The sequence below is a fragment of the Pelodiscus sinensis genome, chromosome 6 (genome assembly GCF_049634645.1).
Source record: "Pelodiscus sinensis isolate JC-2024 chromosome 6, ASM4963464v1, whole genome shotgun sequence".
In the NCBI taxonomy this organism is placed as follows: Eukaryota; Metazoa; Chordata; order Testudines; family Trionychidae; genus Pelodiscus; species Pelodiscus sinensis.
In genome coordinates this window covers 39,848,548-39,863,137 of record NC_134716.1, presented here as the reverse complement: position 1 = coordinate 39,863,137, position 14,590 = coordinate 39,848,548, and the positions used below count along the sequence as shown (strand labels likewise).

General features: G+C 41.0%; 1 protein-coding gene across 1 annotated transcript in view; it reads left to right on the top strand.

Annotated features, from left to right (window-relative positions):
* LOC106732012 (uncharacterized) overlaps positions 1-14,590 on the top strand; it is a 104,790-nt gene that overhangs the window by 66,199 nt on the left and 24,001 nt on the right. The window contains exons 9-10 of the mRNA XM_075931757.1: positions 4,997-5,151; positions 5,652-5,729. Coding sequence (XP_075787872.1) covers positions 4,997-5,151; positions 5,652-5,729 — 233 coding nt within the window. The remainder of the gene's footprint in view (positions 1-4,996; positions 5,152-5,651; positions 5,730-14,590) is intronic.

The window sequence follows — 14,590 nt, the reverse complement described above, 5'->3', positions numbered from 1 at the left end:
GCATGTAATTTTCCTTATAGTGTTCAAATTCAAAGATACTTGCAGCACATCCCCAGCTTAACAAGACAGAGGCATTAACTTCTCATTATTTTACTCATGTGAGAAGAGGCAGAGGCACAACAAACAGAGGTAGAGTTTGTATGTGCTTTTGGTTCCCTTATTGGGTAAGGTGGGGACGGGACATGCCAAGCAGTTGTTTATGTACATAGGGATAAATGTTTTATTCTCCTGAAGGATCTCAATAAAACTTCTATGAAAATGCTTTGTAGTCTTCTTCCAATAGTTTCTAGAGGTGGCTGCCCTGTGTCTTCCTCCACGTAGGACACTTTCCCATGTCACTCCATGATGAATTCAGCTGGCACTATTGCAGTAAACAGACTAACAGCATATGGGCCTGAGTGGCTTCACAATGATGATAGCCGCTCTCTGTGCCTTTGTTACTCTTAGGAGTGAGCTATAAGACAAAAGTAGCACTGCCTGTGGAAAACAGTGCCTGTATTCATTGCCATGGGTGTGTGTGAACTAGAGACCAAAATGTTACTGCCTTATGAAACTGAAATTCCTTCCACCCTTCACCCATGGTGGGCCATACATGCTATGGCTGGGCTGGAAGGTGGTACTGTGTAGAGGTGTTTCAAAGATGAAATACAAATAAGCATGTCTTATTAAACATTTTAATGGGCCTAAAGAAAGGAAGTTTTGAAACTTGTCTTTCCCTTTCCACAGTGACTGGAATGATAGACTAGCCCATCATTGTTTTTATCATCTGTAGCATTCTTCACCTGCAGAATGCCTAACTCAGACGAGTAGGAGAAAGAAGATGTCTAGGAAAGATGTATTCAGTGAGATTCTACAGGCTAGTGCTGCATCAGAGCAAAGTGTCTTGAGGCATGGAGAAGGAAAGAATGGACAGGAGAAAGACCCAAGAGTCCCAAAAGGAAAAGAAAAGGGAGATGCATCCGAATATAACGGGTCTTCTCAAGCAGCAAACCAAATGGTGCAAACCCTGGTGGACATAAAAGACTAAAAATTCCAGACTTTCTTCCCACCTATGCAGTCTTTAAAGAACTCCATCGTAGCACCACCCCCTGTCATGCCGCAAGTCCTCTCTACTCCTACCAGTCCACATTTTTCTGTATGTGTGAAAAATGTAAACTGGAGTGCCCACATAAAAACCAAGAGAGCCAGAGCCAGAAAGTCAAGCAGCTGTCTGCGAGTACGGTGTATGACCTTGGAAAAGATTAGTGGGAGACAGTGTATTTGGGGTTTGGGATTGACTAAAGAGGATTGTGGCTATAAGCTAAAATAATGTTCTATTATTTCTGGTTCTCCTGTGTTCAGAGAAGCAGAAACTTGTACATTCCTTGTAAATACACAAAATTGCATTAAAGAAAATCCCATACTTGATTATCATTTTCTTCTTCCAACTGGAATATCACCAGGAGCCCCAAAATTTGACATGCCACTCTAGTTGAAAAGGGGCAACTAAATGCCTATTGGGTCCCATGTCAAGAAGTGGATTTTCCTTCTATCTTCAGAAGGTTGTACAGAAACCTTATAAAGGAACTACTTGTGGCACTCAATCAATGGATTCTCTGTCATGAAGCTGTTGGCATTTAGAATTACTTTTCAGTTATAACTGTGTCTGTACTTCAAAGTTGACTGCATAGAAATCAATTACAAACGGAACAGAATGTGAAGGAGAGAACAACTGCAATGGGAAATTTAAGAAATATTTGTTGATTTATGTTATATAAAATAGAGGCAGACCCATGTTATTCTCCAGCACAACTACACATATTACAGCTCAAAAGATAGTTTATTATATTTGATATCTCTTGGTAAGAATTACAGAGATGTAATGGTGGTGAAGAAAGATTTAACACATGATTTTGCACTCCATGTGAAGTCAATAAAGACCAGCACATGCATATAAGCCTTGCAGGATCCAGGTCTCAGTACGGCAGAGTACTTAAACACATATTTAATTTTAAGCATGTCCTGAAATGACTTGCTTACTATGTAGCAGCACTTTATCTTAGAAAAATAAATGTTAGGTTAGAATACGTTGCAACTGTTAGAATCTTAGCAGAACTCATTTTGGTGGATGCTCACCACACTGCTATATTAGACCCACATGTTGGATTTTGCCTGTGTTTAGGCTGGCTAGGTTGGGGGTAGAGTCCACAAACTCTGTATTTCTCTACACATTCTTGGAATGCACATCCTCTGTGTAGCACTCCTTTCTGAGATATGGATTCGGCAGGCCACCAGCACAGGTCCTCCTGAAATTAATGTTACTTTCTTAAGCCTTCTCAATAGCAACTGCATACTCCTCCGAATTCCACTGAAACCATGGACTTTGGATAACTGTTGCATCCTTCAGAGAGTATTTGGGAGTTAAACTAAGAGAGAGAGAGAATGATCACAAAACAATTCCCAAACAATTGTAAAAAAAAAAGCATAAGAGATATACAGATCTATGGGAAAATAACACACATGCATGGCTATCCCTACTTCCAGTGTCCCTATAATTTCAGAATCTTTTGTGTATAGGATCTTTTTTTAGGATCCCAGGATTCTCCTTTCTTCTCCTTTACCCAGTGTTGTTGCCTTGTTCGAGAAAGTGAGAAAGTGCCTCTGCTAAAACCACAATTATTATAAAATTCCATGCTCCTCTGTAAGATAACTTCCCAGAAGAGCTTCATGTCTTTTTTCAGGTGATATATTGCATGTTGACTGCCCAGCTGAAGTTCCAGATTGGGGAAAACTGGTTTCCCTAGGTGGCAGCCAGCTTATTGTTTAAGGTGCTTCCATTTGATTGGAAGATTATATAGATTAATAATTCTTGATGCTCTCCCTTGTTAACCTACAGCTAGTGGTACACAAAGGCTACGTCTACACTGCGGTAGTTCTTCAGAAGAGGAAATGCAAATGGAAAACTCATTTGCAAATCTTGCGCTCTCATTTGCATATTCTCTTCCGATCCTTTTTGCCAAAGAGGTTTTTGCAATAAAAAGCTCTGTGTAGATGGGACCATTTGTCGGAAAAACTTTGTTTTGCACAAGATCCTGTAAACCTCGTTTTTTGAGGAATAAGAGATCTTGCGCAAAACAGGTTTTTTCTGACAAATGGCCTGGTCTACATGGGGCTTTTTATCGCAAAAACCTCTTCCGCAAAAAGGATAGGAAGAGAATATGCAAATGAGAGCGCAAGATTTGCAAATGAGCATTTGCATTTCCTCCTCTGAAAAATTGTTACAGGGTAGACATAGCCTTTGAGTCTATGCTAAAAACTCCTGATTTTCTCAATCCATTATGGAGATTAAAAGTCGAGAACAAGGACACAGTGAATTTACAATGAAAATGGAGTTGCTGACCAATATGGACACGTGCAGACGTACATTAGTCTGTCATGAAGTTGCCAAATCTGTAATTTTTATTGCCAGTCTTGCAATTTTTGGTGTTTTTCTTAAAACCTCAGTTCCTGGAGTCAATCAGTTCTTGTGAGAATGTCAACTTTCATGTAAAAACTAAATAAAGTAAGTTTATTGCCCTCTTGGAGAAAATCTTGAAAATGGGAACACTAGAAACCAGAAGGCACATAAAAAGAATCCCAACTTTATTATTTTTGTAATTTCATGATTTTAAAGCCAATCATGTTGTTTTGGGGCCTGATTCTTGATGTTTGAATGCTTGAGGTTGACAGTATATCATGTATATAGATTGTATAGACCATAAACTTATGCCTTGTGAGTCTGTGACATTATCATTCAGTTAAATCAGACTGAATGAAGGAAAGAAATGTAATCTTTTCTGTATGTAATTTGAAAGGAATAGTTTGGCTTTAAGACACTGTTTGAGAAAAGTCAGTCCAATAAAAAATGAGTGGTTTGGAGGTGGCCACTAAGGCTATGTCTAGACTGCAAGCCTCTTTCGAAAGAGGCTCTTTCGAAAGATACTTTCGAAAGAGCCTCTTTCGAAAGAGAGCGTCTAGACTGCATGTTGAACTTTCGAAAAAGCGGCTTGCTTTTTCGAAAGAAAGCATCCAGTGAGTCTGGATGCTCTCTTTTGAAGAAGCCCTATTTACATTGAAGAACGCCTTCTTTCGAAAGAGGAACTTTCGAAAGAAGGCGTTCTTCCTCGTGAAATGAGGTTTACCGCCATCGAAAGAAAAGCCGCGTTCTTTCGATTTAATTTCGAAAGAACGCGGCTTGAGTCTGGACGCAGGGGAAGTTTTTTCGGAAAAAGGCTACTTTTCCTGAAAAAACCCCTGAGTCTGGACACAGCCTAAGGGTACATCTACACTGCAGCGTTATTTTGGAATAACTGACGTTATTCTGAAATAACAAAGGGTGTGTCTACACTACAAGCCTTTATTTTGAAATAATGTCGAGCTGGAGGACTTCTTACTCCAACTCATGCTAACCCTTATTTTACAAGGAGTAAGGGAAGTCAAAGAAAGAGTGTTCTTCCTTTGACTTCCTGCTGTGTAGATAGCACCAAAGCCGAAATAAGCTATTTCAACTTCAGCTACACAATTGATGTAGGCGTAGTTGCATAGCTTATTCTAACTTTATCCCTGCTAAAGAGACCAACCCTGTGAAGTGGTGAACATCTGCTGTTACATGCTGAATGTTCTCAACTCTGAACATCTGCTGTTACATGCTGAATGTTCTCAACTCATAATGAAGTTAGTAAAGTGAAAGCCAGCCAAGGTCAGTTAATTTTTTTTATCTGAGGTGAACCCTGAGCTACCAATATGGACCTTAAACACATACCAATAGTATGTTGTGTGTGTCCGTTTGCGCCTGCAAAAGTCCATAGTTTTGTTTGCAAATGTGTGTGTATGTGGAAAATATATGATAATGAGGCGATGCATTGAAAAATAACAGTGGAAGAAGAGAAACACTCTATGTAATTTGTAGTTTGGAAGGTAAACTGTAATCATTATTTAGCATTCTGCACTGCATTTATTTTGCTCTTTCTACACCCAGGAATTAAACATAACAAGCTGCAATGGTCCTAGCTTGCGAGGGGACACAATACTTCTTCATGCAAGCAACTTTTGCAGGCAGCTGACATCTGTGGATATAAGCTGGACAGGGGCTACTGATTTAGGGGTCATTGCTCTAGCAGAAGCTTCTTTAAGGTAAAAGACTTAAAACCTCCCCACTTCTACACCTGCTTGTCTTACAGCATTAGGTAGACATTCCTCCTGTAGATCTGCTTATTAAGTAATGTGAAAGATCAGTTGTAGTCATTGGGCATGTGCCAAAGCTCTGCTTAGTGTGGAGGAATTGAAGTGGTGGGGGGATGAGGGGGGGAGGAGGTTAGGAGTGGGTTTTAGCTCTGGCTCCCTGGTTCCCAGGTCAAGCCACAACCTTGGTGGAGTTAGAGTTCCTTCATAGCAGCACAAACTTGTGCCACTGATACAGGCAATGTATCTGTAACAGAACAGAGCTCTGCCTGGTTCTAAAAAGTTCCTGATTGCTTCCCTGGGGGAAGATATGGTGACAGTAAGACTCTTAAGTGGCAAGAAGGTGGCAGGACAGCTGCAACTGCCATGTAACTTTTTTGAAGCTGATGGCGTTATTAAACTAGGGGTGATTTTTTTAAATATAGAGAAATAACTGTCATTTTACATTTCAGCCTCCGGGGCCTTTCTGCTAATGGATGCCAGCTGACAGATAATGCTATAAATGCCTTGGTTGCAAAGCATGGAAAAAGGTAATTCATATTCACACAATGATCCTGCACAAAGATATTAGCATTTGGGGTTGGCTGTTCTATTTTTGGGGGGAGGGAGGTAGTTATTAATTGCTAACAGTTGTTTCTCCTCTGGCAACCTACTTTAATAAAGGTACAACATACAGGAGTGGTAGTAAAGAGAATGGCCCTTATCATCTGACATTGGTCAGATTTATGAATGGTTGTTCATCTTCTATCCTTTCACTATGGTGGCTCACCTATCTTCCTAGCACTTCCTGCTATGCCCATCCTGTAAAAACCAACATGCAGCTTTAATTCTGACTATATTTACATGGCCTATTCAAACCACCCGAACATGAGGCACCAACATACACCCAATCACAACATATGTAAAAATACTTGAACTTGTAACCGATAATCTTAGTCTCAGAATTAAGACTTAAGACATCTTATTTTATTTTGTTTTGTTTTTTTTCAGGAAGAGGGTGGAAATTTTCAAGGTGTGAGAGAGGTAACTAGGGTTGAGAAGGGGAGCTTATGAATGGAGCATGGAAGAAAGATTGAAAGAATGAATTCCTTCTTTCTATTCTTTACAGAATTTGTGTTGGTTGATACACGGTCTAACAACCTTAACTCAAAGCTAATGAAGTTTTGTTATGTGAGACTATGTATTGGCTGTCACGCTCAAGCCCTTTGATAGCAGTAGAGCAAATTCCATGAAATAAGAGATTTCATAGTAAGCTTTAAATAATCACGGGAATGAACATGAAGTATGGAGGAGGGAGCCCATTATTTTGTGAAGGAGTGAGGGGCAATGGGATAATTCTGTAAATAACTTCTGACTACAGAATCTTGGCTAAACATTTGTAATTAAAAATAAAGGTTAGAAACAGATTATAAATCTGTTGGGAACCATTGCAGCCAATGAAAATAAATTATTTTTACATTACCTATTTCAACAATAAGGTATAATAAGGCATGTGCCATTAATGATAAAATCAATTTTTGGCTTGTAATAATGAAGTAGTAAATAAAAAAGATCAGTGGTATGAATTGTGATTTTTCCCCCCTTACCTAGACAAAGAGGTACTTTGAGATAGTGTTGCTCGCTTTTCACAGGACTTTATTTAAATACATGTAATCATAAATCATGACAATCTAGTTTTATTGTGTTTCTGACATTCTATTTGTTATTGTTAACAAGTATGACTCAGACGATGGATAAACCCATTAACTGAGATCTGTGGTTTTGTTTAGAATCTGTGGGTAGTTCTAATTCCTTTGATGTTTTGCTCAGGAAAGAAATGAAAACATAGTAAATGAAATCAGCAGAGATGTTTATGTAGGTTTCTGCTGAATTGTATTGGAACTGGTTTTTAGACAGAAACTTGGTTTAACTAATCAGAATGCACACAAACTCACAACTCAGGTATGGATTCTGATTTTTTTTTTCTGTAAAGTCGAAGGGCTCATTCCTCAACGGTGGCAAGTTTACAGAATGGAAGAGTGTTCGCTTGCTTCTCCCCTAGATTTTCTGGGCACACAAATGCCCCTGGCATAACTTAGAGCAGTTTCAGTGCTGCTTTAAGATATGTCACCTTAGCAGCAACAGTGGCTGAAAAATCTGATGGATTGCTTTTTGCAAAGCAGCTGTATCCAGGACCTAAGACTGTGCCTTAGCTCGTTAGACTCTGAATTTTCATAAAGAAGTTAGAGATGCAAAATTCTGTTAACTAGTTAACCCAGGGGTGGGCAATAATGTTAGACGAGGGGAGGAGGCACTTCACTAATTTTTGAAGTGGCCCCAGGCTGCCGCGCAAGGGTTGGGGCCTCTAGCAGAAGGGTCAGGGTCAGGATACTTCCTGCTCCCCATCCCACAGACCCTGGTTGGCCTGGAGGTGGGGAAGCATGTGAAGTGTTTGCCTTCTACCCTCCCCATGCCTAGAAAGAACTGCCAGCTGTTCAGGGCCTTGGGGCAGGAGGAGTGCACAAAGTCTCTCACTCCCTGCCCCCTCCCTGCAAGGGGCGCACAGCACTCATAGTGAAAGTACTGTACACCCCTTGTAGGGCAGGAGGAGACTTCACGTTCTCCCCACACTAAGGCCAATTGGGGTCTGGGGGTGGGAGGAATGCACAAAGTCTTTCACTTCCTGCCCCTGCCCTGCAAGGGGCACGTGATGCTTTCAGGGTGGGAACAGGTAGCAAGAGACTTCAAATGCTCCTCCCGCCCCTAGGCCCCGATTGGCCTGGAGGCGGAGGAATGGCAGGGCAGCCACAGGCTAGATCCACCCGCCTGGCGGACCAGATCCAGCCTGCAAAGGACCCTTTGCCAACCCCTAAGTTAACTGGTTAAATGTTACGTTTAACTGGTTAAAGGGGGCAAGCAAGAGGGCTCCTCCAGCCCAGATGGGCTGCAGCAGCCAGGCCAGGTCCACCATGAGCAAGGGCTGGAGCAGCCAGGCCCAGCCTACAGCAGGCAAGGGCTGCTCTAGCCAGGCTAGAGCACCCCCAGTCCACAGAATAATCCTCCAGGCTGGAATAGCCCTCTGCCCACATCAGGCGGGGGCTACTCCAGCCCCCACTGGTTACCCATAACCAGTAAGCATCACCTGGTGAAGGGCTAGGTTGAACTTCCAGTCCTAAATTTGGAGCATTGTGCAGCACCACTGTATCCCAGGGAGTGTCTAGACTACAAGGTTTTTTCGAAAAAAGTGGCCTTTTTTCGAAAAAATGTCCCCTGCATCTAGACTTCCGATGCGTTCTTTCGAAATTAAATTGAAAGAACGCGGTGTTTTTTTTGACCGTGGTAAATCTCATTTTACGAGGAATAATGCCTTTTTTCTAAAGTGCTCTTTCGAAAAAAGGCGTTCTTGAATGCAAACAGGGCTTTTTCGAAAGAGAGCATCCAGACTGGTTGGGTGCTTTCTTTCGAAAAAGTGGCTCGCTTTTTCGAAATAAATTATTGCAGTCTAGACGCTCTCTTTCAAATGAGGCTTGTAGTCTAGACGTAGCCCCTGAGAAATGCCATGAAGAAATAGTGATTCAGTGGTCCCCTAGACTCCTCCCGTGCATCTGCAAGTAGGAAGTAATTTACTTCATTCCTTTCTGAGGTGCAGCATACTTGCTCCCTCATGCAACAGGGACCAAAATGTGGGGATAGAGCCATAGCTCCTCTACTTGCTGCCTACTTGTTCGCAAGGAATTTTGGGTCACAGCCTCTACAATCCCCTCACGCTTGAAGGGGCAACTTGGGAGAGTCCTGTGCATGCATGCGGTGTGAGGAAGAAGCCTTACTCCACAGTTCAGCTGCATAGGAAAAGGGCACAACTAAGCTTTTTGTCATTTACAGAATAGAGGCAGCCTCACCAGCAGAAGAGAAGCCATGGGAATAAAGGCTCAACTTTTCACATATAGCTGCCTAATTCTGGGCATGTTGAGGCACCTGAAATATTAACCTGAGTTTCAGAAATATTAAGTGCAGTCTCATTGAAATTAATGAGAATTTATGCCCCGGAAAGTCAGGTATCTTACAGTATTTAGGACTCTAAAATGTGAACTTAGAAGCCTAGTGCTAAGTACCTATATTTAAAAAAAATTAACTCAAAGAATTCAGATGGAGTTGAAAATCTTTAGGAAGAGTGATTGTCATGGGCATCTTCCAAAAACATCTCCTCTTTACCAGAAAAGAAAGCAGCCAACAGACAACATAAATCAGGATAGATTAATTTACTCTGATATTTATGGATATTAAAAAGAAAAAAACAATGTGCAATAGGATACATGGATAAAGCAAAACCAGATGATCAACCTAGTCTTAACCCTAAGACTCACTGGAGATAGAGAAGAAGCTCCCTTCATTCACCCAATAATGATACCTATGTGCTGGAACAGTTGTGGAATAGTTTTGGAGATTACAGCCAGCAGTCTCTAAATCAGGGGTTTTTCCAGTCTTCTTTCTTCCATTTAACAACATATGAGATCATGGAATACACTTATCTACAGCCTCCTGTCTTTAGAGTTCATTCTCTCATCTGAAGGTAAATCTCAAACTCACATCATTTTAACATTTCTCCACAGAACCTGGTTCACCCCAAGGCACCATCTTCTCTTCATTTAAGTCCTGCCTGAAGACTTAGATATTTAGTCACACTCACAAGTAGTCAAGTATCAGAGGGGTAGCCATGTTAGTCTGAATCTGCAAAAGCGGCAAGGAGTCCTGTGGACTCTACTTCAGTTAGTCTATAAGGTGCCACAGGACTACTCGCCACTCACAAGTAGTGAATAGGTTATTTTATGAATATTCCATAAAGAAGGAACAGGGACACCTGCACCTGGTGAGTTGACCCCAGTTAAGTTTAGAAGATGGTACCTGGTCCTAGAGGTGGAAAACCAGGGTGAGTCAGGCCTGAGAGTCCATCAGGAATGTGACAAAGTGAGCACATGCAGACATGGAATGCCAATGCCTTCTCCCATGGAATAGGGAGATAGGTGAGAAGGACCGAATATTGAGAGCAGGACAGCACGAGGGAAGTGTCCTGCGGAGACTCTCTGGGTGGCGCTACTAAATGAACAGAGCATTGATGATTCCTCCAAGAAACCCTGAAGAAGGAAGGACTGAGGAGTGAAGAGGACAATCCCCTGGGAGGTGTAGCCCAGGGTAGACTGAAGATCTGATTTTGTGAATTTTGCCCGTGATGGAAGAATATAACTTCAGTGGCAGTGTGTCCTTTGGGAACCGGGGAGAAGATCAGCTTCATTATAATATATGAAGTCAAAACTGATCCTTCCTCCAAGCATCTCATAATATCTCATCTTTTCTGTGTTTGGCTTTCAATTAGTGCTTATTGACAAGCACTGTTTTCATTTTGTATGTGAGCACACTTATTATGAATACACGAAGAGAGTTTTCTGAAGTTAAATAAACGAAGTACTGCTTAACTTTCAGGACATGTATGGTCCCATTAAAGTGAAGCTTAGCTCTAAAAATTGATGTACAATTTGGCTAATAATGGGTTTAGCTTTGCAGTTCTTTACCATTGACCTTGCTTGCAAAAACACCATCTCACGAAATCGATGTTAGTCTAGATAGCTTCACATATTCAGGAACCAGTTAACAGAGATCTGCTGATATTGGTTTTTTTTCTGTGCATCATGGTAAATCTCATTAAATTTAAGGAAATTATATAAAAACACATGAAGAGAAGAGCTATTTAGAGCACTTTGCTGAAACAAAATTTGTATCCGCATCTGATCCGCAAACATGATCCATGAATATCTACATATATAAAGCAGATATCTACAGATTTGCAGGATTCTAGAAATAGCTTCTATTGCACAAGATCTTTAGTGCACAAAGAATGTTTTCTTAAAAGTTAATGTAAATTGGCATTCCGAGAGTAGAGACTTTTGCAAGGTTAACAAGTTGCCAGCAATGGTCATATTGCATCAGTTTACAGCAGTTTGAAGCCAGTATTAACTGGGCATGACAGACTATAGTGTATGGCTTTTTCATTAAGTAAGAACCTAAATGACATGCTGAAGAAATATTATTGGTTGAAAGATAACGCTATGCTGCTTCTATTTTCAGTGAATTCTGCTTTTTTTTCACTATTCAAGAATTGTGCTACATTTTGTCTGTTTTCAAAAAGTGCTTTCTTTGAGGACAAAAGAAGGTGGTGATTATCTGCCACACTGGCCACAGGAGAGAGCTCCAAAATGCTCTGCAAGGTATATGAGCACACATTAGAATAAAGGAAACACAAAAAACTTTGCATATCTATTTGATTTCCTTCAGTGAATAAATTGTGGAGTCTCAAAGTTATCAGGAAGCCTAAATGTTGTCTGTTATTTTAATCTGCCTTGCTGCGTTGATAGAATGACATATAAAATCCTTCTAAACAATAAATTGTTAAACCTTCATCTGCCCTTTCTTGCTTGGTATCACACAGTGCTGTCGATTAGACTAAAGCAGTATCTATTAGAACACAGGACACAATTCTGCTCTTCCACAATAGTTGTGTCTCACTGAGCAGTCAGTGGGAATTGCACACAATGGACTACATCATTAGCTTGTGTGGATTGAAGCCAGTGGAACTATGCTGATATACGTCAGTGAGGTTCTGGATCTGCTGGCTATTTCTGAGAGAACAAGTGAGATCATTATGTGTAGAATTTCTTTTTTTTTAAAATAGGTGTAATACAGTTACCAAGGGACACTTTTTATATAGTTTCAAAAGCAATTAAACCCTATTGTTGGCAGAGATGCTAGTTGCAGATAACGCTAATGAGAGTATATATACAATCCCAATAATAGTCTCTTTCAGGCTTGTCAATAACAATATCTTTAGTAATAGTTTTAAGAGGATCCTTGGTGAAAATTTTTGACCTTGAGTGCCTAAAATTTTGTACCCTAAATCCATGGTTAGGCACTTACAGACAGTGATCTGGTTTTCAGAGTTACCAAGCATCTGTAGATCCCATTGATTTCACAGGACAAACTGGACTTTACAGTGATAGCTGGAGTTATCTCACTGAGTATTTGTCTATAGCATTCTGGGTGCAGTTCCTGTACATAAGGCTGTCTATCTTAGACACTGAGAACAGGTGGTTGCTAGGGCAACAAAATGTTTAGTTATAAACCAGCCAGGATCTATATCCTGTAATTAAAGTTTCTTTACAATCCCTCTTACTCTCACTCTCTGCTGCTCCACCACTTTCAAAAAGAACATGGAATAAATCTTTCTCCCAGTATTAACCCCATCTCGTCCAAACCTCACACATTTGTATTTTAATTTAGGGTGTGATCATACTGATACATATCAGTCTCTGGACATTTAGAATTGATGGAATAGGTTGTATAACATATGGTATGTCTACACTGCAGAGTTTTTCTGGGCTATGTCTAGACTGCAGGCTTCTTTCGAAAGAGGCTCTTTCGAAAGCATCTTTCGAAAGAGCCTCTTTCAAAAGATCGCGTCTAGACTGCAGGCGGATCTTTTGAAAGAGCAATCCGTTTTTTCGAAAGAGAGCACCCAGCGAGTCTGGATGCTCTCTTTCGAGGAAGCCCTATTTACATTGAAGAACGCCTTCTTTCGAAAGAGGAACTTTCGAAAGAAGGCGTTCTTCCTCATGAAACGAGGTTTACCGCCATAGAAAGAAAAGCCGCGTTCTTTCGAAATAATTTCGAAAGAACGCGGCTTGAGTCTGGACGCAGGGGAAGTTTTTTCGGGAAAAGGCTACTTTTCCCGAAAAAACCCCTGAGTCTGGACACAGCCCTGGAAAACCTACACTTATGTCCACACTGGAATTGCATTTTTTCGACAGAAAGTCAAAAGAATGCAGGGGTTTTTCCGACAACGGTAAACCTCTTTCTATAAGGAAGAAGCCTTTTTCCGAAAGAGCTCTTTCGAAAACAGGGATGTGTGGAGAAGAGGGGTGTTTTTTTCAAAAGAAGAGGCCTCCAGGAAAAAGCACAAGTGCCCTAGTGGCCACTCTGTCTATAGTAATCACAACTTAAATGCGAGATAGCGTCCATTCAATGTGGAGGCTATCTTTTGAAAAAGCAGATCTTTTGAAAAAGCAGGGACATAATTCAAAATGACCTTAGCAAGTTAGAGAAATGGTCAGAGGTAAACAGGATGAGGTTTAATAAAGAGAAATGCAAAGTGCTCCACTTAGGAAGGAACAATCAGTTCCATACATACAAGATGGGAAGCGACTGTCTAGGAAGGAGCATGGCAGAAAGGGATCTAAGGGTCATTGTGGACCACAAGTTGAATATGAGTCAACAGTGTGATGCTGTTGCCAAAAAAGCAAATATGATTCTAGGTTGTATCAACAGGTGTGTTGTAAGCAAAACTCGTGAAGTCATTCTGCCGCTCTACTCTGCACTAGTTAGGCCTCAGCTGGAGTACTGTGTCCAGTTCTGGGCGCCACATTTCAAGAAAGATGTGGAGAAATCGGAAAGGGTACAGAGAAGAGCGACAAGAATGATTAAAGGTCTAAAGAACATGACCTATGAAGCCAGGCTTCATGAACTGGGCTTGTTAATTTGGAAAAAAGAAGATTAAGGGGGGACATGATAGCGGTTTTCAAATATCTAAAAGGGTGTCACAAGGAGGAAGGAGAAAATTTGTTCCTCTTGGTTTCTGAGGACAGGACAAGGAGTAATGGGCTTAAAGTGCAGCAGGGGAGGTTTAGATTGGACATTAGGAAAAAATTCCTAACTGTCAGGGTGGTCAAATATTGGAATAAATTGCCAAGGGAGGTGGTGGAATCTCCCTCTCTGGAGATATTTAAGAACAGGTTAGATAGACATCTGTCAGGGATGGTGTAGGTGGAGCTTGGTCCTGCCTTGAGGGCGGGGGGCTGGACTCGATGACCTCTTGAGGTCCCTTCCAGTCCTATTATTCTATGATTCTATGATTTTCAATGCACTTTTGCTGTGTGGATGCTCTCTTTCGAAAGAAGTTTTTTTGGAAGATCTGTTCCAGAAAATCTTCTTCCAAAAAAAGCCTGCAGTCTAGACGTAGCCATACAGAGAGAGGAGGGGGAATTTTTTTGGATGGTGCTGAGCTAGATGAAACCACATGGTTAGGATAAGAGGCAGGGAAAGAATACAACATATTCAATAATCTTCCTTCCCCCAAAATAACTCACGTCAGGGGAAAAAAATTAAATAATGTAGTATAAAGCCTCAGAAATACTAGAAAGAGGGAAAGATGCTGAATGAAAATGAAAGTAGGAACAAACGATAAAGTGGAAAAAAAAAGAAGGAAGAAGGAGAAGGACTACAGGAGAAGGAATCCTAAGCAAGTCAGGCGCTCTAAGGGTATGTCTACACTACCACCCTAGTTCGAACTAGGGTGGTTAATGTAGTC